This window comes from Salmo trutta, chromosome 1 (genome assembly GCF_901001165.1).
Source record: "Salmo trutta chromosome 1, fSalTru1.1, whole genome shotgun sequence".
NCBI lineage: Eukaryota > Metazoa > Chordata > Actinopteri > Salmoniformes > Salmonidae > Salmo > Salmo trutta.
The window spans coordinates 10,334,169-10,358,014 of NC_042957.1; the positions used below are offsets into that span (position 1 = coordinate 10,334,169).

A 23,846-nucleotide genomic window follows, 5' to 3' on the forward strand; every position below is an offset into this window, starting at 1 on the left:
TTGGATGTAGTCTATCACAGTGCCATCCATTTAGTCACCAAAGCCCCATCTACTACCAAACACTGTGACCTGTATGCTCTTGTCGGCTGGCCCTCGCTTCATATTCGTCCCCAAACCCACTGGCTCCAGGTCATCTATAAGTCTTTGCTAGGTAAAGCCCCGCCTTATCCCAGCTCACTGGTCACCATAGCAGCACAAACCCGTAGCACGCGCTCCCGCAGGTATATTTCACTAGTCATCCCCAAAGCCAACTCCTCCTTTGGTCACCTTTCCTTACAGTTCTCTGCTGCCAAAGACTGGAACGAATTGCAAAAATCACTGAAGCTGGAGACTTATATCTCCCTCACTAACTTTAAGCAGCAGCTTACCGATCATCGCACCTGTACACAGCCCATCTGTAAATAGCCCACCCAAATACCTCATCCCCATATTGTTATTTATTTTTTGCTCCTTTGTACCCCAGTATCTCTACTTGCACATTCATCTTCTGCACATCTATCACTCCAGTGCTAATGCTAAATTGTAATTATTTCGCCTCTATGGCCTATTTATTGCCTTACCCCCCTAATCTTACTACATTTGCACACACTGTATATAGATTTTTCTATTATGTTATTGTGTTATTGTGTTTGTTTATCCCATGTGTAACTCTGTGTTGTTTGTGTTGCACTGCTTTGCTTTATCTTGGCCATGTCGCAGTTGTAAATGAGAACTTGTTCTCAACTGGCCTACCTGGGTAAATAAAGGTGAAATATATATATATTTTTAAAGCCTGAGGACACACTTTCTAGAAGGCTTCAAGTCAAAATATGGTAAATAGGAGTGGCAATATCGTCCGCTATTATCTTCAGTCATTTTCCATCCAAGTTGTCAGACCCCGGTGGTTTGTCATTGTTGATAGACAACAATACATTTTTCACCTTTATCACACTCACTTTACGGAACTCAAAATTACAATTCTTGTCTTTCATAATTTGGTCAGTTATACTTGGATGTGTAGTGTCAGCGTTTGTTGCTGGCATGTCATGCCTATGTTTGCTAATCTTGCCAATGAACAAAATCATTAAAGTAGTTGGCAATATCAGTCGGTTATGTAATGAATGAGCCATCTGATTCAATGAATGATGGAGCTGAGTTTGCCTTTTTTCCCCAAATTTCATTGAAGGTGCTCCAAAGCTTTTTACTATCATTCTTTGTCATTTGTCTATGTTTCATAGTATGTTTTTCATCTTTTTATTCAGTTCAGTCACATGATTTCTCAATTTGCAGAACGTTTGCCAATAGGTTGTGCAGCCAGACTTATTTGCCTCATCCCTCTCAACCATACCATTTTTCAATTCCTCATCAATCAACAGGGATTTAACAGTTTTTACAGTCCTTTTCTGAATGGGTGCATGCTTATTAGTAACTGGGATAAGCAATTTCATAAATATGTCAAGTGCAACGTCTGTTTGCTCCCGTGTGGTGTTTGCAATGCCAGGGTTGTGGGTTCGATTCCCACGGGGGACCAGTACGAAAAAAAAGAAATTAAAAAAAAATGTATGAAATGTATGCATTCACTACTGTAAGTCGCTCTGGATAAGAGCGTCTGCTAAATGATTAAAATGTAAAAAAAATTACACACCATGGACCAACAGATATTATTTACATCAACAACATAGGAATCACTACAAAACTTCTTGTATGGACTTTAATACACTATATTAGGCCCAGCCTTTGGAACTTTGGTTTTTCTAGATATGGCTACTATATTGTGATCACTACATCTGATGGATCTGGATACTGCTTTCAAGCACATTTCTGCAACATTAGTAAAGATGTGTGTGGCGGATGAATCAGAATTAGTTGGGTAAGATAGATAATTAAGATGTTTTAGAATGAAACATTGTCTTCATATGTGAATGTGTTACGAGAATTAAGTTATCAATGTTCTTAAACCGAACTTCAATTAAACTACTCAGTCTGCCCCCCCAGAGTGGGTAAGATTCTGGTTGAATGAAGCAGACGGATAGCCAGCCTACAAGGGTCAAAACGTTTATTTATGAGAGCTCTGAAAATCCTTACAATGTACAAAGCCTTTTATATTACCACACACACACACACACACACACACACACACACACACACACACACACACACACACACACACACACACACACACACAAATGAACTTACATCAGTAGAGAACTCCACCCGGCTTTAGGCGGCTGTATTTTTCCACAGTACCCAGAACACCTGTCTCCTTTTCTTTTGCCAGTCTAGCCGTTTTCGGGCAGTTGTTCCCCTCCCTAACTTAGGGAGGCCCTGTTCCTGTTCCTCTCACAAGGTCGTCTTATCAACTCTGCCCTGTTCATTTTGAAATAGTAACAGTGTCTTACTCACACACAGTATTGGAATATAGTATTTAACCCATTATTATAGCCTTATAATTTCGAATACATTTCAACAGGTTATATGGTTTCTGAGTGAAATAATTTAGTGAAACCTTTAATCATATCATTTCCATTACAGAATGTGTCTTTACCTATTCTTAAACCATGTGAAGGGATGGCGTGATTAATGGGGAACCAATTAATCATCTCCACAATGTCTGTGCGCAAGTCACTCCCCTCAGTGAGCTTGTCCAGGAGTGGGAACAAGAGGTGTTTTACTGAGGATGTGCCTCTATGAGATAGCACTGACAGAGGAGATTTATGGTGTATTTTGATAAGAACGCCTAAAAAGAATTCCAGAGGACATGAGCTAATAGTTATGTTCTATAGCGTACCAGGGAGGGACGGTTCTAGGGAGACCAAATACCGGTCTATATAATAAACACTGTTGAGATAGCAGTTGCTGTCTGCTGTGTTTTATAGATATCTTTTCATACAAAACTTAACCTTTGTGAACTGTTCCTAAGATTTGTGGTTCGTCAATGTACGTTGAAGGGGTGGATTCTTTGGTATAAAAAGCTCTTTGTATTGTTGTGTAGAGACCTTCCTGGTTCATTCGAGAGAGTGCATTATTGAAGGTCAAAGTACTTTTGCAAAAGTATCTTAATTATTAAATATGTAGTTTAACTCAGACTGGTGTGTTTGTAACTCTCCTCATTTGGTAATGCAGAAATTAGCCACCACATGTGATCAATACATGTTGATGATGTTTAATTCCTGTGCTGTTTGTAACTACCCTGGTGGGTTGACCAATAACCTGAACCAGGTTGCATGCACTGGTTACACTTTGAAGCTTTTTCTTCTTGAGTGGGCAGCTTGATGAATGCCAGTCGATATTTAAATCACCCAGAAAATATACTTCTCTGTTGATATCACATACATTATCAAGAATTTCACACACGTTATCCAGATACTGACTGTTAGCACTTGGTGGTCTATAGCAGCTTCCCACCAGAATGGGCTTTAGGTGAGGCAAATGAACCTGTAGCCATATTACTTCAACAGTATTTAACATGAGATACTCTCTAATCTTTACAGGAATGTGGTTCTGAATATAAACAGCAACACCTCCACCACTGGCATTTCTGTATTTTCTGTAAATGTTATAACCTTGTATTGCTACCACTGTACCATCAAATGCATTGTTTAAGTGAGTTTCAGAGATGAATGTCATCTGTTACTAACAAGTTATGAATTTCATGAACCTTGTTTCTTAAGCTACATATGTTAACGTAGTCTATTTTGAGGACTTTTCTGGGATGCTTGCTTGTTTTCATTGCTTTACTGGGAAGCTTAGCAGAAGTAGATATTATCATGTTATTTACGTTAGTGCAGGGTGAGCTGCACAGAGTGAACTTCCTACTAGGGTACACCGCCTCAGTGCTAACATCATAAATCTGGTTCATAGACACATGATTACTGCTTACATAGCTGTAGAATCAGCAGAGGCATTTAGGGCAGTTAGAGGGACATACATTAGTTTACTTACATTGTGTCTACTGACACCCCTGGTATAATGTACATTTGCTAAAGCATTATGATGACTCAGCGGCACAATGGTAGGGATTACCTGAGCTGGACTTGGGTCATTGATAAGTCATTGTCTCAACACAGCCTTATGATGCTGTGAAATGATCCAGGAACCCAAATGATTTGGGTGGATACCATCCTCCTTATATAACGTGTTTTGTTTCCAAAAGGTATCGACATTGTCAACAAAAGTTACACCCATTGAGCTGCAATAAATACATAGTCAGTTGTGAGGAGAAAGAATCCTGCTAAAGCGTTCAATGCCACGATTCAGAGATGGTAGAGGGACAGATATGATGGGACTTTTATTAGTGTCAATCAGCTCTTTGAAATCCAGTTTCAACTTTTCAGAGCTGCCCTTCATGATGTCATTAAAACCCACATGGACTACAATAGAATCAATGTTCTTGTGCTAGCGTAATACATTCAGGAGCAGCTTAGTAATGTCATTTACACGTGCTCTACAATTGGACATTGTTTTTGCACCAGGGACAGTCACATATCTTAACATGGAGCTGCCCAAAATCACAGCTGGCGAGAAGGATGAGGAAATACGCCCACACTCCCACGCTTTACAGGATGGTGCAGGCTTCCGATTGATGGAGAAGCCCCACTCGATCCAGAGCAGGGATTTGGTTGCTGACGTCGACTTCAAAATCATAGGGGAAGGAGTAGGAGTAGGCACAGCGACCGCAGACACAGATACCCCCAGCGACGAAGGTGCAGGAAGATCAAGCTCCAGACACAGGTACCCCCAGCGACGAAGGTGCAGGAAGATCAGGCTCCAGGGCGGCAAAACTATTTGTTGTTTGTATCTGCTCCGGGCCTCTCGTTGGGAGTGTAGGCTGCTTTGTGGCAGGTCGCTGTCTTCGGCTTCCACGGCTCGTGACATGCGACCATCGTTGGTTGCCATGCTCCTCTTGCTGTGCTCCTTCGACTCCACTATCAGGTGGGTCCCGAGGGGGGCAGTGGTCTAAGGCAGTGCATCTCAGTGCCAGAGGCGTCACCACAGACCCTGGTTCGATTCCAGGCTGTATCACAACCGGCTGTCCCATAGGGTCGCACACAATTGGCCCAGCGTCGTCCGGGTTTGGCTAGAGTAGGCCGTCATTGTAATAACAATTTGTTCTCAACTGACTTGCCTAGTTAAATAAAAGGTAAAAAAATATATACACTACCGTTCAAAAGTTTGGGGTCACTTAGAAATGTCCTTGTTTTTGAAAGAAAAGGACATTTTCCGTCCTTTAAAATAACATCAAATTGATCAGAAATACAGCGTAGACATTGTTAATGTTGTAAATGGCTATTGTAGCTGGAAATGGCTGATTTTTTATGGAATATCTACATAGGCGTACAGAGGCCCTTTATCAGCAACCATCACTCCTGTGTTCCAATGGCACGTTGTGTTAGCTAATCCAAGTTTACCATTTTAAAAGGCTAATTGATCATTAGAAAACCCTTTTGCAATTATGTTAGCACAGCTGAAAACTGTTGTTCTGATTAAAGAAGCAATAAAACTGTCCTTCTTTAGACTATTTGAGTATCTGGAGCATCAGAATTTGTGGGTTCGATTACAGGCTCAAAATGGCCAGAAACAAAGAACTTTCTTCTGAAACTCGTCAGTCTATTCTTGTTCAGAGAAATTAAGGCTATTCCATGCGAGAAATTGCCAAGAAACCGTAGATCTCGTACAACGCTTTGTACTACTCCCTTCACAGAACAGCGCAAACTGGCTCTAACCAGAATAGAAAGAGGAGTGGGAGGCCCCAGTGCACAACTGAGCAAGAGGACAAGTACATTCGAGTGTCTAGTTTGAGAAACAGACACCTCACAAGTACTCAACTGGCAGCTTCATTAAACAGTACCCGCAAAACACCAGTCTCAACGTCAACAGTGAAGAGGTGACTCCGGGATACTGGCCTTCTAGGTGAGACAGAGAGTGAGAGAGGGGGAGCGAGAGAGAGGGTGAGCGAGTGAGAGACAGAGAGACATAGAGAGAGAGAAAAAGAGAGAACAGAGACACAGAAAGGGATTGAAAAATAGAGACAGAAAGAGAGACCGACAGAGAGGAAGAGAAAGGGAAAGAGAGAGAGCCAGAGATCAGGGTCAAACATACCCCCCCCCCTCCACACACACAGACACACACTCCCATATGCTTCCTTAATCCAAACTCAACCACTATGTAACTGTACTACATGCTCACTAGAGTGGAAGGGTACAACTACACTACCATACCATCACAGTCAGAGTGTGTGTGTGTTACTCTGTGCCAGTGAGAAAGGATGTGTAGTGTTTGCATATCTGAGTGCTTGTTTGACTGCATATGTTTGTTTCACTATGTTTGTGTGTGTCGAGTTTGTGATTTGCCTGAGCAGTGTGCCTGGTAGCAGTGTGTGCCTGGTAGCAGTGTGCCTGGTAGCAGTGTGTGCCTGGTAGCAGTGTGCCTGGTAGCAGTGTGTGCCTGGGAGCAGTGTGTGCCTGGTAGCAGTGTGTGCCTGGTAGCAGTGTGTGCCTGGTAGCAGTGTGTGCCTGGTAGCAGTGTGCCTGGGAGCAGTGTGTGTCTGGGAGCAGTGTGTGTCTGGGGGCAGTGTGTCTGGTAGCAGTGTGTGTCTGGGAGCAGTGTGTGCCTGGTAGGTAGCAGTGTGTGTCTGGGAGCAGTGTGTGCCTGGTATCAGTGTGTGCCTGGTAGCAGTGTGTGCCTGGTAGCAGTGTGCCTGGTAGCAGTGTGCCTGGGAGCAGTGTGTGCCTGGTAGGTAGCAGTGTGCCTGGTAGGCAGCAGTGTGTGCCTGGTTGGTAGCAGTGTGTGCCTGGTAGGCAGCAGTGTGCCTGGTAGGTAGCAGTGTGTGCCTGGTAGGTAGCAGTGTGTGCCTGGTAGGTAGCAGTGTGTGCCTGGTAGGTAGCAGTGTGTGCCTGGTAGGGAGCAGTGTGTGCCTGGTAGGCAGCAGTGTGTGTCTGGGAGCAGTGTGTGCCTGGTAGGTAACAGTGTGTGCCTGGTAGGTAGCAGTGTGTGCCTGGTAGGTAGCAGTGTGTGCCTGGTTGGTAGCAGTGTGTGCCTGGTTGGTAGCAGTGTGTGCCTGGTAGCACTGAGACAGTCTGTCCATGAGTGTGTCTCTGTGTTCATTTTCATGTTGTGTTATTTGTGTGTGCATGTGTGCATTAAAACTTGGTGTGTGTCTGTCTATGTGTGTATGTGTGTGTTTGTGTGTGTGTGTCTGTCTGCTCCTGGGCTGTGTAGACAGACAGCTTTGGACATTGGAGCCGTGCGTCTGGGTGCCTCTCTCTTTGTTGTTTGTATGTGTGTGTGTGTGTGTGTGTGTGTGTGTGTGTGTGCGTGTGTGTGTGTGTGTGTGTGGTCTGGAGGCAGAGGGTATTTCCGCTTCACATGAAGACTTGTGAGAACATGTGGTGAGAGGCGCCACACACACACACACGCACACACACACACACGCACACGCACACACACACACGCACACACACACACGCACACACACACGCACACACACGCACACACACGCGCGGACACGCGCGGACACACAGTCGTGCTGACTCATGTGGGGGATAAAGAAACTCCTGACAGAGAGGCAGCAACTCAAACTGGGTCATTCACAAAAGGCTTTCGTTTAGTGATGTAGAGTACTAGGCCTCGTACTGCAGTGGTACTAGGAACGTAGAGACAGCAGCACCATGGCTACTCCTTACATTACACTTCCGCTATACAGAACATATAGAACACAAGTTATACAATAACACCACTGAAGATATGAGGATAGGAGCACAGTTTTCTCTAGACTCTACATCCTTACATACAGAGAATAAGTTACTGCAAGTACGTCAAGTCAATCTTCTTGGAACTTTTGGACATAGAAACAACGAAAACTGAGATGATTCTAAATATGAAGTATGCATCTGCTTATAACACCAACAAAACTTTGTAAATTCAAAACACAGCCATTGAGTCACTTCTCACAGTATATTCATCCTCTAGTCTCCACAGTGTACCATTCTAAGACACCAGTACATAAAGAGCTACGTGGCCCCTGAACAGCCTGACTGAACTTGTATTGCTGCAGTAACAGATCTATGTACACTGTAGAAATACCCTGAGTATACAAAACAAACATTAAAAAGGCACCTGCTCGTTCCATGACAGACTGACCAGGTGAATCCAGATGAAAGCTATGATCCCTTATTGATGTCACTGGTTAAATCCACTTCAATCAGTGTAGATGAAGGGGAGGAGACAGGTTAAAGGACTTTTAAGCCTTGAGACAATTGCGACATGGATTGTGTATGTGTGCCATTCAGAGGGTGAATGGGCAAGACAAAATATTGAAGTGCTTTTTAACAGGGTATAGTAGTAGGTGCCAGGGTCATCAGTTTGTGTCAAGAACTGCAACGTTGCTGGACGTTTCACACTCAACAGTTTCCAGTGTGTATTTAGAATTGTCCACCACCCAAAGGTCATCCAGCCAACTTGATAACATTTTTGGAAGCACTGGAGTCAAAATGGGCCAGCATCCCTGTGGAACACTTTCAACACCTTGTAGAGACCATGTCCTGATGAATTCAGGCTGTTCTGGGGGTTCCTAACGTTTGGTATACTCAGTGTATATATGGGTCGCTCTCCTTCAGCCATTCCCATTGAAACCTCTGGTCTATTCTCATGACACTTTCTCAGGAGACAAGACAGATGAGGTGAGAGATTAGATAGATAGATAGACAGATAGGAGAGAAATAGACGGAGAGAGAGAGAGATATATGGAGAGAAATAGAGGGAGAGAGATATATACATAGAGAGAGCGATATATAGAGAGAAATTGAGAGAGCGAGAGAGAGAGACAGACTGACTGCATCTCTGAATGTTAGACCTGCAGGAGAGACTGGAGTGGGTTAACTTAGGCAGGGGATGGTAAAGGGTGTGTGAGTGTGTGTGTGTGTGTGTGTGTGTTTGTGTGTGTGAGAGAGCTAGTGGTGGTGCTGGGTCTATTCAATATATTTCAAATCAAAGGATAACCAACTTGACCCACGCAAACAGGCATAAAACACACACAACCGTTACCATACTAGCCACAGCAGGTGCTCCTCCACACACAACCGTTACCATACTAGCCACAGCAGGTGCTCCACCACACACAACCGTTACCATACTAGCCACAGCAGGTGCTCCTCCACACACAACCGTTACCATACTAGCCACAGCAGGTGCTCCACCACACACAACCGTTACCATACTAGCCACAGCAGGTGCTCCCCCACACACAACCGTTACCATACTAGCCACAGCAGGTGCTCCTCCACACACAACCGTTACCATACTAGCCACAGCAGGTGCTCCTCCACACACAACCGTTACCATACTAGCCACAGCAGGTGCTCCTCCACACACAAGCACACACTTTGGTTTGTCATAGCACAGTGATGATAGACACTGAAGAAAACACTGCTAAAGAGAAACCCTGTCTGTGTGTGTGTGTGTGTGTGTGTGTGTGTGGCCTTACTTTGGGCGTGGGGCAGGAGGCGGTAGAGAGGCGCGAGGTGGCCTGGGCGCGGGGCGACTCAGAGGGGGTGGTGCTCAGAGAGCCTGTGTCTCTGGGGAGGACCTGGACACCCCTGGAGATGATGGAGTCTGGGATCTACCCAAACACACACACACACAAACACGAGAAAGAGAGAGACACACACACACACACACACACACACACACACACACACACACACATGCACGCTCAGAAAATAGCACTGACACTGACTGCAGAATATGTACTATAGATAACATGCTAACAACACCCTTTAAAGGGGCAATCTGCAGCTGACTGCTTTGTTACCGTTTCAACTGCAGATGCCCCTTTAACTTTGACTGTCTGCACTATAGCACAGCATCTTGTGCCTTATTGTCACATAGACGTGTATATTTGACTGGCAGAATGAATGACGGCGGACGGTGGTAACAAACTTTAACCCTAACCCTCCTTTCTAAACCAAACCTTTATTCATTTTAAACCCTATGCCTAAACAAAAAAATCTAATTATGGCGGTGGAATATACACTTCCTTATTATACCACATGCTTTCCAAACAGACAGATCCTGTAGTTCTCTTAAAAACCTCTTAAATGTAAAAGTCCCCATATTTGGGGGCAAAAAATGTTTTATTCAATTCAGTCTGGTATGAGTATGGTATCTGCAAAAGCAGGGTCGTCTTGCAAGAGTCAATCCCCTTTATCATGACATGGTGTTGGCATGCAAAACTTACTTCCAGCCTGCTCAAAATCTATCTATAGATGAGTGCATGGTTGCCTCAAAGGCTCGAACTGGCTTGAAGCAATATATGAATAATAAGCCAACCAAATGGGGCTACAAGCTCTTTGTGCCGATTCAGCCTGCCTACACGTGGAACCTTTTCATTTATGAAGGCAAGGCGATCACACCCACTTGGAAGGGCCTTAGTTAAGACTGTCATGCAGCTGATGGACTTCCCCTTACTTGGCAGTGGGTACAAGCTCTTTGTGGACAATTTTTATACTAGTCCCATGCTTTTCATAGACCTCTTGAAAAATAAAATAGGGGCTTGTGGCACCATTCGTCCTAAGAGAATCAGTTTCCCCAAGACCAAGGTAAACGACATGACAAAGACAGAGGATAGGGGGACCAGACGTTGGATCAGGACTAACAAGCTGCTTTTTGTGAAATGAAAGGACACTAGGGAAGTAACCATGCTCACCACACATTATAAGGCATTCAGTAATGACCATATCTCAAGGAGGGTGAAAAATGCCAATGGTGCATGGATGAGGAAGAATGTCCCCATTCCTGATTCTGTGAAGGACTACAATGCCAGCATGGGGGGTGTCGACCTATCTGATGCTCTGATAGGCTACTACCAGGTCCTCCACAAGACCAGGAAGTGGTATAAGACTTTGTTTTTACCTCTTTGTGGACATTACTATAGTAAATGCTTTCTCTCTCCAAAACAAACACCATTTGTAAACAGATCAGCTTATTTCTATTGTTTCACCTTTTTTAGTGAAGGACACGTGTGTAACGAAGTTTGTGTTTGATAAGAAATGTGTATTTATTTTTTAAATGTATATCTGTTGCTTTTATATATTTTTTGTAAACAGTTCATTTGTATGTGGGACCAATACACTGGATATGCCTAGGCTAAACGTTCAGGCACTTTGGAGAGGTTGAAAAAACACTTAGATATCTCTTGTATGTCCCCCGACACCACCACAATGTTTGAGAGAGGTTGGTGATGTAGACATTTTGTTTTTATAGTGAACAATAACTTTTAGGCACATCCAGTGTGCAAAAACAGTGCAATTACCACATTAAGACACTTTGGAGAGGTTGAAAGGACACTTGAATGTACCCTGGAGACCCATTAACACCACCACAATGTTTGAGTGAGGTAGATATGATGGAAATTATGTTTTCATACTGAACTAATAGCATTTAGGGACTGTGAATATGTAATAGAACTGGAATAATCTCATTTACAGACATATGCCACTTTGGAGAGGTTTAGGGACACTTGGAAACATCCTGTGACCACACCTGACACCACTTACTAAAACATCTGCCCATGTCTAGTTGTTAGGTCTATCAATCCCATTTCTAGTTGTTAGGTCTGTCAATCCCATTTCTAGTTGTTAGGTCTATCAATCCCATTTCTAGTTGTTAGGTCTATCAATCCCATTTCTAGTTGTTAGGTCTATCAATCCCATTTCTAGTTGTTAGGTCTATCAATCCCATTTCTAGTTGTTAGGTCTATCAATCCCATTTCTAGTTGTTAGGTCTATCAATCCCATTTCTAGTTGTTAGGTCTATCAATCCCATTTCTAGTTGTTAGGTCTATCAATCCCATTTCTAGTTGTTAGGTCTATCAATCCCATTTCTAGTTGTTAGGTCTATCAATCCCATTTCTAGTTGTTAGGTCTATCAATCCCATTTCTAGTTGTTAGGTCTATCAAGTCCCATGTCTAGTTGTTAGGTCTATCAGTCCCATGTCTAGTTGTTAGGTCTATCAAGTCCCATGTCTAGTTGTTAGGTCTATCAAGTCCCATGTCTAGTTGTTAGGTCTATCAGTCCCATGTCTAGTTGTTAGGTCTATCAAGTCCCATGTCTAGTTGTTAGGTCTATCAGTCCCATGTCTAGTTGTTAGGTCTATCAATCCCATGTCTAGTTGTTAGGTCTATCAAGTCCCATGTCTAGTTGTTAGGTCTATCAGTCCCATTTTTCTGATATTGTTCACATGTTGTGGAAGACATGTTTCTTTCCAAATATACCAAGTTTTTGCATGTCAGAATTATGTAATTACACATGAATAGCAGTTATTTTTGGTATGTCTATTTAGGTGGATATCTACATTTTGCCATTACATTTAAGAGGTTAATCAAGAGCTACTGAGACACTTCTAAATGTGATGATAGTACACTAATGAATGAATAATGAATTAACCTGTTCAATATGGATGGTATGATATTATTTCCAGGATGACATGGGGATAGGTTATAGATCACAGAGATGAATCAGATCTACATGTAATATATCTAGGGCCAGTTTCCTGGACACAGATTAAGCCTAGTCCTGGATAGTGCTTTTTAATTCCGGATGTTTAATCTGGGTCTGGGAAATTGCCCCATGGAGTGTATGGCATGGAGTCTTACCAATGAAAGTCCATGATAGGACAATGATAAAACATGGTGGGATGGACCGGGTCTGGACCACACACATGTTACCATGACAACATGGCCACAGAGGTATAGGTCCACTCTGTTGGACAGGACAATGGAAATGGACAACATTCACTTCAATGGACAATGAATGACACACACACACATCTGAAAAAAATGCATATTTCACAGATTTGTCCGACAGACATGGGGTTGTTACAAGTGTACAGAATAATAATGAGCATGGTGGTTGTATGAAATATGGCATGGCGAATTGTTTAATATGAAATATGTAGATACATTATATATACAAAAGTATGTGGACACCCCTTCAAATTAGTGGATTTGGCTATTTCAGCCACACCCGTTACTGATAGGTGTATAAAATCTAGCTGCCCCGGTCAACTATAATTTCTTTTTGTGAGGTGGAAACATCTAGGAGCAGTAACAGCTCAGCCATGAAGTGGTAAGCCACACAAGCTCACAGAACGGGACCACCGAGTTCTGAAGCGCGTAAAAATCGTCTGTCCTCGGTTTTCAACACTCACTACCAAACTGCTTCTGGAAGCAATGTCAGCACAAGAACTGTTTGTTAGGAGCTTCATGAAATGGGTTTCCATGGCCGAGCAACCGCATACAAACCTAAGATCACCATCACGATGCAATGCCAAGCGTCGGCTTGGAGTGGTGTAAAGCTTGTCGCCATTGGACTCTGGAGCAGTGGAAACGCATTCTCTGGAGTGATGAATCACGCTTTACCATCTGGCAGTCCGATGGATGAATCTGGGTTTGGTGGATGCCAGGAGAACACTATCTGTCCCAATGCATAGTGCCAACTGTAAAGTTTGGTGGATGGGGAATAATGGTCTGGGGCTGTTTACCATGGTTCAGGCTAGGCCTCTTACTTCCAGTGAAGGGAAATCTTAATGCTACAGCATACAATGACATTATATTTTCCATTTTTACATTATAGACATTTTAGTCATTTAGCAGACGCTCTTATCCAGAGCAACTTACAGTAGTGAATGCATACCTTTCATACATTTTTTCTCCATACTTGTCCCCCGTGGGAATCAAACCCACAACCCTGGCATTGCAAACACCATGCTCTACCAACTGAGCCACACGGGACACAATGACATTCTAGACAATTTTGTGCTTCCAACCTTGTGGCAACAGTTTGGGGAAGGCCCTTTCCTGTTTCAACATGACAATGCCCCCGTGCACAAAGCGAGGTCCATACAGAAATAGTTTGTAGAGATCGGTGTGGAAGAACTTGACTGGCCTGCACAGTACCCGACCTCACTAATGCTCTTGTGGCTGAATGGAAGCAAATCCTTGCAGCAATTTTTCAACATCTAGTGCAAAGCCTTCCCAAAAGAGTGGAGGCTGTTATAACAGCAGAGGGGAATCAACTCCATATTAACGCCCATGATTTTGGAATGAGATGTTCGATGAGCAGGTGTCCACATACTTTTGGTCATGTAGTGTACGTACGTCCCGATTGTCCACCTTTTCCCACTGTGTTCACTTGTACACATTGAGTCATGGATTTATGGTTGAAACTCCCTCTCTAGCCAATGCTTAGACCAATCCAATGCTTTGAAATGAAGGAGAAGAATAGTGGAAGTGTACACTATGGAAGAAGAGAGGAAAAAAGTGGAGAATGGGAACATAGACATTGCACCACCCTTAAAGTTCAGATCCCAGTCCTGTCAGAAAAACCTTCCCGCTACGTTCCCTTACCTCCCCATTGGTTACCTTAGCGGCGATGGAGGCAGCGGTGATGTGCGAGGACGAGGAGTCCTCGGTGGACGCCACACCACTGTCTTTCTTGTCATCGTCCTCCTCCTCACACTGTACGCCCTTGTCCTCCGTCTGCCGCCGCGGCGAGCTGTTGGGGGGCGGCGATAGGGGCGGCGGGGGCGAAGGCAGGTCCTCTAGCTCGTCCACCGCCTCCTTCATCTTGACCACGGCGTCCCGTAGCAGGTCGATGGCGTGGGGCAGCGCGGGCAGGATGAACTGGAAACACTCCTGTTGGAGGAGGTTAGAGGTTAGGATGAGAGTTAATACAGCAGGATGAACTAGAAACTACTATTGGAGGAGAGGGGTCAGAGGTCAGGAAGAGAGGGAGAGTTAGGGGTTAATATAGCAAGTCAATGGTAAGGTATAAGGAGGAACAGGATGAACTGGAAACACTCCTATTGGAGGAGAGGGGAGGGCCAGACTGTTAGCCAGCGGTATTCAATGTCGGGGTCACAACCCCTAGAGGGGTCGACAAATAAAAAACTTACAATAAATAAAAATATTAAGAGTGAAAATGATTTTATTGGACAATATACAGTACATACGATTTTGAGATAAGTTGAAAAATATAATCACAAAAACAATATTGAGTAAATATATTTATTGGTTCTCATAATTTTGATGAGTGACGCAAATAAGGATTCGAAGGTTATTTATTGATGTGAAAATGTAAATGTTCTGATTTTAAGGTTGTGTCATTAGATTTGGAAAAAAATGGGGTCCCCATAAATTCTGGCGGAGAAAATTAGGTCCCCCCTGAAGAAGTTTTAATACCACAGCTGTAAGGTCATCTTCGCTCTTGTTCATAGAGAGCTAGCAAGCTCATGTTGTGGGTTCAATTCCCACTGGGATCACATGCACATATTAAATATGTGTGGATAAAAGCTTCTGCTAAGTGGTAGTAGTACATAAAGTAGATATCATACGTACCCCCCCCCCCCCCCTTGGATCTTTAAAACATTTGTGGGACTCCAAAGTGGGACTGAAATTGATGCAATTATGATTAAAAAAAAAATGTCATTGATCTACACCAAATACTCCATAATGTCAAAGTGAAATGAAAATTCAAAATAAAAATATTCTGTAGCCTTTGCATAAGTATTCATCCCGTTTGTTTAGGCAAGCCTAAAGCCTTGGCTTAACAAACACATAATAAGTTACATGGAAATAAGAGCGGTTTAAATTATTTTGTAATGACTACCGCTTCCTCTGTCCCCCATACATACAACATCTGTAAGGTCCCTCAGTAAAGTATTGAATTTCAAGCAAAAATTCAACTACAAAGACCAGGGAGCTTTTCGAAAGCCTCATAAAGAAGGACAGTGATTGGTAGATGTGCAACAATAACAAATCAGACAGTGAATATATCTTTATGCATGGTGAAGTTAATAATTATTCTGTGGATGACATATTAAACCACCCAGACACATGACAGATACAGTTGTCCTTCTGAACTGAACTGCAGGACAGGAAGAAAACTGCTCAGGGATGTCACCATGAGGCCATTGGTGATTTTAAAACAGCTACAGAGTTTAATGGCTGTGATGGGAGAAAACTGAGGATGGATCAACAACATTGTAATGACTCCACAATAATGACCTAGAGTGAAAATAGGAATGAAAATATATATTTTTAAATGCATCCTGTATGCAACAAGGTACTAAAGTAATACTGCAAAAAGAACATGGCAAAGGAATACACTTCTTGGTACACCATTTTGTATACTTCTGGCCCCTCTTTGGACACTGTGTTAACTAACCTCCAGACGAGCTTCAATGCCATACAACTCTCCTTCCGTGGCCTCCAACTGCTCTTAAATGCAAGTAAAACTATATGCATGCTCTTCAACCGATCGCTGCCCGCACCTGCCTGCCCGTCCAGCATCACTACTCTGGACGGCTCTGACTTAGAATACGTGGACAACTACAAATACCTAGGTGTCTGGTTAGACTGTAAACACTCCTTCCAGACTCACATTAACCTCCCTGGGCAAGGTGGGACGTTTGGATTTGCTTACCAAGAAGACAGTGAATGTTCCTGATAGGCCAAGTTTTGTGCTAAACTCTTATAGATTTACCCAAAAAGACTCCCAGCTGTAATCACTGCCCAAGGTGATTCTAACATGTATTGACTCAGGGGGGTGAATACTTATCTAATCATATATACACACGTGTGGAATTTTTTCATTCATCTTAATAAAAAATAAAAAAATTACATTGCAGCGTATTTTGTGCAGATCGTTGACATTTTGTAAAAATGTAATCCAATTTAATCCCACTTTATAACACAATGAAATGTGAAGAAATCCAAGGTGGGTGAATAGCTACGATACACACTGTTTCCCTGATAACACCCCGTCAGGCACTGTTTCCCTGTTAACACCCCGTCAGGCACTGTTTCCCTGTTTACACTCCGTCAGGCCACTATTTCCCTGTTTACACTCCGTCAGGCCACTGTTTCCCTGTTTACACCCCGTCAGGCCACTGTTTCCCTGTTTACACCCCGTCAGGGCACTGTTTCCCTGTTTACACTCCGTCAGGCCACCGTTTCCCTGTTTACACTCCGTCAGGCCACTGTTTCACTGTTTACACCCCGTCAGGCTACTGTTTCCCTGTTTATACTCCGTCAGGCCACTGTTTCCCTCTTTACACCCCGTCAGGCCACTGTTTCCCTGTTTACACCCCGTCAGGCCACTGTTTCCCTGTTTACACTCCGTCAGGCCACTGTTTCCCTGTTTACACTCCGTCAGGCCACTGTTTCCCTCTTTACACCCCGTCAGGCCACTGTTTCCCTGTTTACACCCCGTCAGGCCACTGTTTCCCTCTGTACACCCCGTCAGGCCACGGTTTCCCTGTTTACACTCCGTCAGGCCACTGTTTCACTCTTTACACCCCGTCAGGCCACTGTTTCCCTGTTTACACCCCGTCAGGCCACTGTTTCCCTGTTTACACCCCGTCAGGCCACTGTTTCCCTGTTTACACTCCGTCAGGCACTGTTTCCCTGTTTACAGTCCGTCAGGCTACTGTTTCCCTGTTTACACCCCGTCAGGCCACTGTTTCCCTGTTTACACCCTGTCAGGCCACTGTTTCCCTGTTTACACCCCGTCAGGCCACTGTTCACTGTTTCCACACAATCAGACTACTGTTTCCCTGTTTACACCCCGTCAGGCCACTGTTCACTGTTTCCACACAATCAGACTACTGTTTCCCTGTTTACACCCTGTCAGGCCACTGTTTCACTGTTTCCACACAATCAGGCCACTGTTTCACTGTTTACACGTCGTCAGACCCGTGTCACTGTTTACTCCCCCTCAGACCACTGTTTCATTGGTTACACCCCCTCAGACCACTGTTTCACAGTTTACACCCTACCTGTGTGTGTGTGTGTGTGTGTGTGTGTGTGTGTGTGTGTGTGTGTGTGTGTCTGTGTGTGTGTGTGTGTGTGTGTGTGTGTGTGTGTGTGTGTGTGCGCATGTGTGTGTACGTGTATCTATAGATATTTTACTACTTGCACACCAACATATTTTTGGGTGTGTCAGGAAATTCTGTTTGAGTCCAAGAGGAGAATAGCACTCTTTATTAAGGGTGTCAGAAACGCACAAGAGAAGAGTCCCTATTCACAACTCCTGCGGCTCTGTTGAACGCTGGGAATGTACAGTCGTGGTCAAAAGTTTTCAGAATGACACAAATATTAATTTTCACAAAGTCTGCTGACTCAGCTTGTATGATGGCAATTTGCATATACTCCAAAATGTTATGAAGAGTGATCAGATGAATTGCAATTAATTGCAAAGTCCCTCTTTGACATGCAAATGAACTGAATCCCCAAAAAACATTTCCTCTGCATTTCAGCCCTGCCACAAAAGGACCAGCTGACATAATGTCAATGATTCTCTCATTAACACAGGTGTGAGTTAGGCTGGAGGACAAGGCTGGAGATCACTCTGTCATGCTGATTGAGTTCAAATAACAGACTGGAAGCTTCAAAAGGAAGGTGGTGCTTGGAATCATTCTTCTTCCTCTGTCAGCCATGGTTACCTGCAAGGAAACATGTGCTGTCATCATTGCTTTGCACAAAAAGGGCTTCACAGGCAAGGATATTGCTGCCAGTAAGATTGCACCTAAATCAACCATTTATCGGATCATCAAGAACTTCAAGGAGAGCGGTTCAATTGCTGTGAAGAAGGCTTCAGGGCGCCCAAGAAAGTCCAGCAAGCGCCAGGGCCGTCTCCTAAAGTTGATTCAGCTGCGAGATCGGGGCACCACCAGTACAGAGCTTGCTCAGGAATGGCAGCTGGCAGGTGTGAGTGCATCTGCACGCACAGTGAGGCGAAGACTTTTGGAGGATGGCTTGGTGTCAAGAAGGGCAGCAAAGAAGCCACTTCTCTCCAGGAAAAACATCAGGGACAGACTGATATTCTGCAAAAGGTACAGGGATTGGACTGCTGAGGACTGGGGTAAAGTCATTTTCTCTGATGAATCCCCTTTCCGATTGTTTGGGGCATCCGGAAAAAAGCTTATCCGGAGAAGACAAGGTGAGCGTTTCCATCAGTCCTGTGTCATGCCAACAGTAAAGCATCCTGAGACCATTCATGTGTGGGGTTGCTTCTCAGCCAAGGGAGTGGGCTCACTCACAATTTTGCCTAAGAACACAGCCATGAATAAAGAACGGTACCAACACATCCTCCTAGAGCAACTTCTCCCAACCATCCAGGAACAGTTTGGTGACGAACAATGCCTTTTCCAGCATGATGGAGCACCTTGCCATAAGGCAAAAGTGATAACTAAGTGGCTCGGGGAACAAAACATCAATATTTTGGTTCCATCGCCAGGAAACTACCCAGACCTTAATCGTACTTGTGGTCAATCCTCAAGATGCGGGTGGACAAACAAAAACCCACAATTTCTGACAAACTCCAAGCATTGATTATGCAAGAATAGGCTGCCATCAGTCAGGACGTGGCCCAGAAGTTAATTGACAGCATGCCAGGGCAGATTGCAGAGGTTTTGAAAAAGAAGGGTCAACACTGCAAATATTGACTCTAAGTATCAACTTCATGTAATTGTCAATAAAAGCCTTTGACACTTATGAAATGCTTGTAATTATACTTCAGTATTCCACAGTAACATCTGAGAAAAATATCTAAAGACACTGAAGCAGCAAACTTTGTGGAAATTAATATTTGTGTAATTCTCAAAACTTTTGGACATGACTGTACATTGTCAATGGTAGGCTTCGAGGGGACTCCTACGGTAGGTACACCTATAGCTCATCTCTTGGCAGTAGTACTGTAGACTACTGTATCACTGACCTCAACCCAGAGACTCTCAGAGCGTTCACAGTCAGCCCACTGACACCCCTATCAGATCACAGTAAGATCACAGTCTACTTGAACAGAGCAATACTCAAACATGAGGCATCAAAACCAAAGGAACTGAATAATATTAAGAAATGCTATAGATGGAAGAAAAGTAGTGTAGAAACTTATCAAAAAACAATTAGGCAACATCAAATTCAATCACTTTTAGACAACTTCCTGGACAAAACATTTCACTGTAATGCTGAAGGTGTAAACTTGGCAGTAGAAAGCTTAAACAGTATATTTGACCTTACAGCTTTCCATTCAAATCAAAAAATGTCAAGCATACAACCTAAGAAAATTAACAACAATGACAAATGGTTTGATGAAGAATGCAAAAACCTAAGAAAGAAATTGAGAAACCTATCCAACCAAAAACATAGAGACCCAGAAAACCTGAGTCTACGCCTTCACTATGGTGAATCTCTAAAACAATACAGAAATACACTATGAAAAAAAGAAGGAACAGCACGTCATAAATCAGCTCAATGTAGTTGAAGAATCCATAAACTCTAACCACTTCTGGGAAAATTGGAAAACACTAAACAAACAACAACACAAAGAATTATCTATCCAAAAACAGAGACGTATGGATAAACCGCTTCTCCAATCTTTTTGGCTCTACAACAAAGAACAAACTGCAAAAACATATACATGATCAAATACAAAATCTTAGAATCAAATATTAAAGACTACTAGAACCCACTGGATTCTCCAATTACATTCAATGAACTACAGGACAAAATACAAACCCTCCAACCCCAAAAGGCCTGTGGTGTTGATGGTATTCTAAATGAAATTATAAAATATACAGACAACAAATTCCAATTGGCTATACTTAAATCCTCAGCTCTGGCATCTTCCCCAATATTTGGAACCAATGACTGATCACCCCAATTCACAAAAGTGGAGACACATTTGACCCCAATACCTACCATGGGATATGTGTCAACAGCAACCTTGGGCAAATCATCTTCATTATCATTAACAGCAGACTCATATATTTCTTCAGTGAAAACAATGTACTGAGCACATGTGAAATTGGCTTTTTAACAAATTACCATACGACAGACCACCTATTCACCCTGCACACCCTAATTGACAAACAAAACAAAGGCAAAGTCTTCTCATGCTTTGTTGATTTCAAAAAAGCTTTTGACTCAAATTGGCATAAGGGTCTGCTATTCAAATTGATGGAAAGTGGTGTTGGGGAAAAACATACAACATTAGAAAAATCCATGTACACAAACAAGTGTGTGGTTAAAATTGGCAAAAATCACACATTTCTTTCCACAGGGCCATGGGGTGAGACAGGGAGACAGCTTAAGCCCCACCATCACCAACACCAACGAATTGGCGAGGGCACCTGAACAGTCTGCAGCATCCGACCTCACCCTACCTGATGATCTGGTGCTTCTGTCCCCAACCAAGGAGGGCCTACAGCAGCATCTAGATCTTCTGCACCGATTCTGTCAGACCTGGGCCCTGATAGTGAATCAGGGCCCAGGTATCATATAATGGTGTTTCAAAAAAGGTCCAGTTGCCAGGACCAGAAATACAAATTCCATCTAGACACCGTTGCCCTAGAGCACACACAAAACTATACATACCTCGGGCCTAAACATAGGTGCCACAGGTAACTGAGAGACAAGAAGAGCAAATCCTCTATGCCACCAAAAGGAACATAAAATTTGACATACCAACTAGGATCTGGCTAAAACAATAATATTTATTTTACTAGGCAAGTCAGTTAAGAACAAATTCTTATTTTCAATGATGGTCTAGGAACAGTGGGTTAACTGCCTTGTTCAGGGGCAGAACGACAGATTTGTACCTTGTCAGCTCAGGGATTCAATCTTGCAACCTTTCGGTTACTAGTCCAACGCTCTGACCACTAGGCTAGGCTGCCGCCCCTTGAAAATACTTGAATCAGTTATAGAACCCATTGCCCTTTATGGTTGTGAGGTCTGGGGTTTGCACACTATCCCCCCAAAAATCACAAAATGGGACAAACACCAAATTGAGACAGCATGCAGAATTCTGCAAAAATATCCTCAAAGTACAATGTAAAACACCAAATAATGCATGCAGAGCAGAATTAGGCTGATACCCGTTAATTATCAAAATCCAGAAAAGAGCCGTTAAATTCTACAACCACCTAAAAGGAAGTGATTCTCAAGCCTTCCATAACAAAGTCATCAACTCTAGAGAGATGAACCTGGAGAAGAGTCCCCTAAGCAAGCTGATCCTGAGGCTCTGTTCACAACATAGACCATGAGAAAACAAAAAGATAATTACTTAACATTTTGGAAATCATTTTTATAAAAACTGAGCAAACTAGAATGCTATTCGGCCCTAAACAGAGAGTACACAGTGGCAGAATACCTGACCACTGTGACTGACCCAAACTTAAGGAAAGCTTTGAGTATGTACAGACTAAGTGAGCATAGCCTTGCTATTGAGAAAGGCCACCGCAGGCAGACCTGGCTCTCAAGAGAAGACAGGCTATGTGTACACTGCCCACAAAATGAGGTGGAAACTGAGCTGCATTTCCTAACCTCCTGCCAAATGTATGACCATATTAGAGACACATATTTCCCTCAGATTACACAGACCCACAAAGAATTCTAAAAGGAGTCACATTTTGATAAACTCACATAGCTATTTGGTGAAATACCACAGTGTGCCATCACAACAGCAAGATTTGTGACCTGTTGCCACAAGAAAAGGGCAACCAGTGAAGAACAAACACCGTTGCAATACAACCTATATTTATGTTAAAGTTCCCTTTTGTACTTTGCACATTGTTACAACACTGTATATAGACATAATGACATTTTAAATGTCTTTATTCCTTTGCAACTTTTGTGAGTGTAATGTTTACTGTTCATTTTGTTATTGTTTATTTCACTTTTGTTTATTATCTATTTCACTTGCTTTGGTAATGTAAACATATGTTTCCCATGCGAATAAAATGCTTAAATTGAATTGGATTGAATTGAGTGAGTGAGTGAGTGAGGGTGAGTGAGAGTGAGTGAGAGTGGGAGAATGAGAGTGGGAGAATATAAAAAGACGACTGGAGACAGGACCACTAGATCAGACACCCCAAAGGGCTTGATCTCATGACAGAGCCCAGCCCACCCTGGCTCTGTCCTCAGGCCTGGCTCTGTCCTCAGCCCTGGCTCTGTCCTCAGCCCTGGCTCTGTCCTCAGCCCTGGCTCTGTCCTCAGCCCTGGCTCTGTCCTCAGCCCTGGCTCTGTCCTCAGCCCTGGCTCTGTCCTCAGCCCTGGCTCTGTCCTCAGCCCTGGCTCTGTCCTCAGCCCTCCCAGTTTCCCCTGTCTTTATGATGTGGGATCAGAGATAATAGAAGTGGGTGATGGGCCGTTCATACAGCTTTCTTTGACTGGGGCCCTGATGGGGGAGACACTAATATGGCACCAGATGGGAAGAGGGGGCGTAATTGATCAAAATAAATAATGAAATTGATCAGGAGAAGTGCCTCAGTAATGAGACAGAGACAGATGTGGGGTCAGCGGAGAGAGAGGGGACAGAGAAGAGAGAGAGGAGACAGACAGACAGATGCGAGGTAGCGGGTAGAGCAGTCTAGCGGTGCAAGTACATGTGGGCGCGTGGGAAGACACGCAGTAGCCACGCACGCCCAAAAGCATGCAAGGACACAAAGTGATCTGCTCATGGTGTGCATTGTGTGTGTGCTGTATTCAGGTACAATCTCAGTGCACATTTTCCAAAGAGTTAAGAGACTAACTACTCAGTCACATTGACACTGATCTAAGTAAATGTGAGAGTGCTGATCTACTCTGGGGACACCTGATCCTAAATCAGCACTCCTACTCTGAGACGCTCTGTGAATACAGGCCCTGCAACACTGATATGAGTACAGGTGTTATGGTACAGTCTAATCCACCGCCTTTTCATCAGGATTGTTAACTTAAACAATAAAACTGCATAATACATATTTTTATTTTTTTTGTAGAGCAAGTCTCTATATATTTTACAATTAGCTAAGGAGTTTTGTGCTTGAAGAA

General features: G+C 43.4%; 1 protein-coding gene across 1 annotated transcript in view; it reads right to left on the reverse strand.

The window, feature by feature from the left end:
- The window catches only part of LOC115159151 (gephyrin), a gene marked incomplete in the record, with an annotated part of 112,193 nt that overhangs the window by 44,091 nt on the left and 44,256 nt on the right, over window positions 1–23,846 (reverse strand). Inside the window, 2 exon segments of the mRNA XM_029708644.1 lie at window positions 9,461–9,595; window positions 14,397–14,669. Of these exon segments, the coding sequence (XP_029564504.1) occupies window positions 9,461–9,595; window positions 14,397–14,669 (408 nt within the window).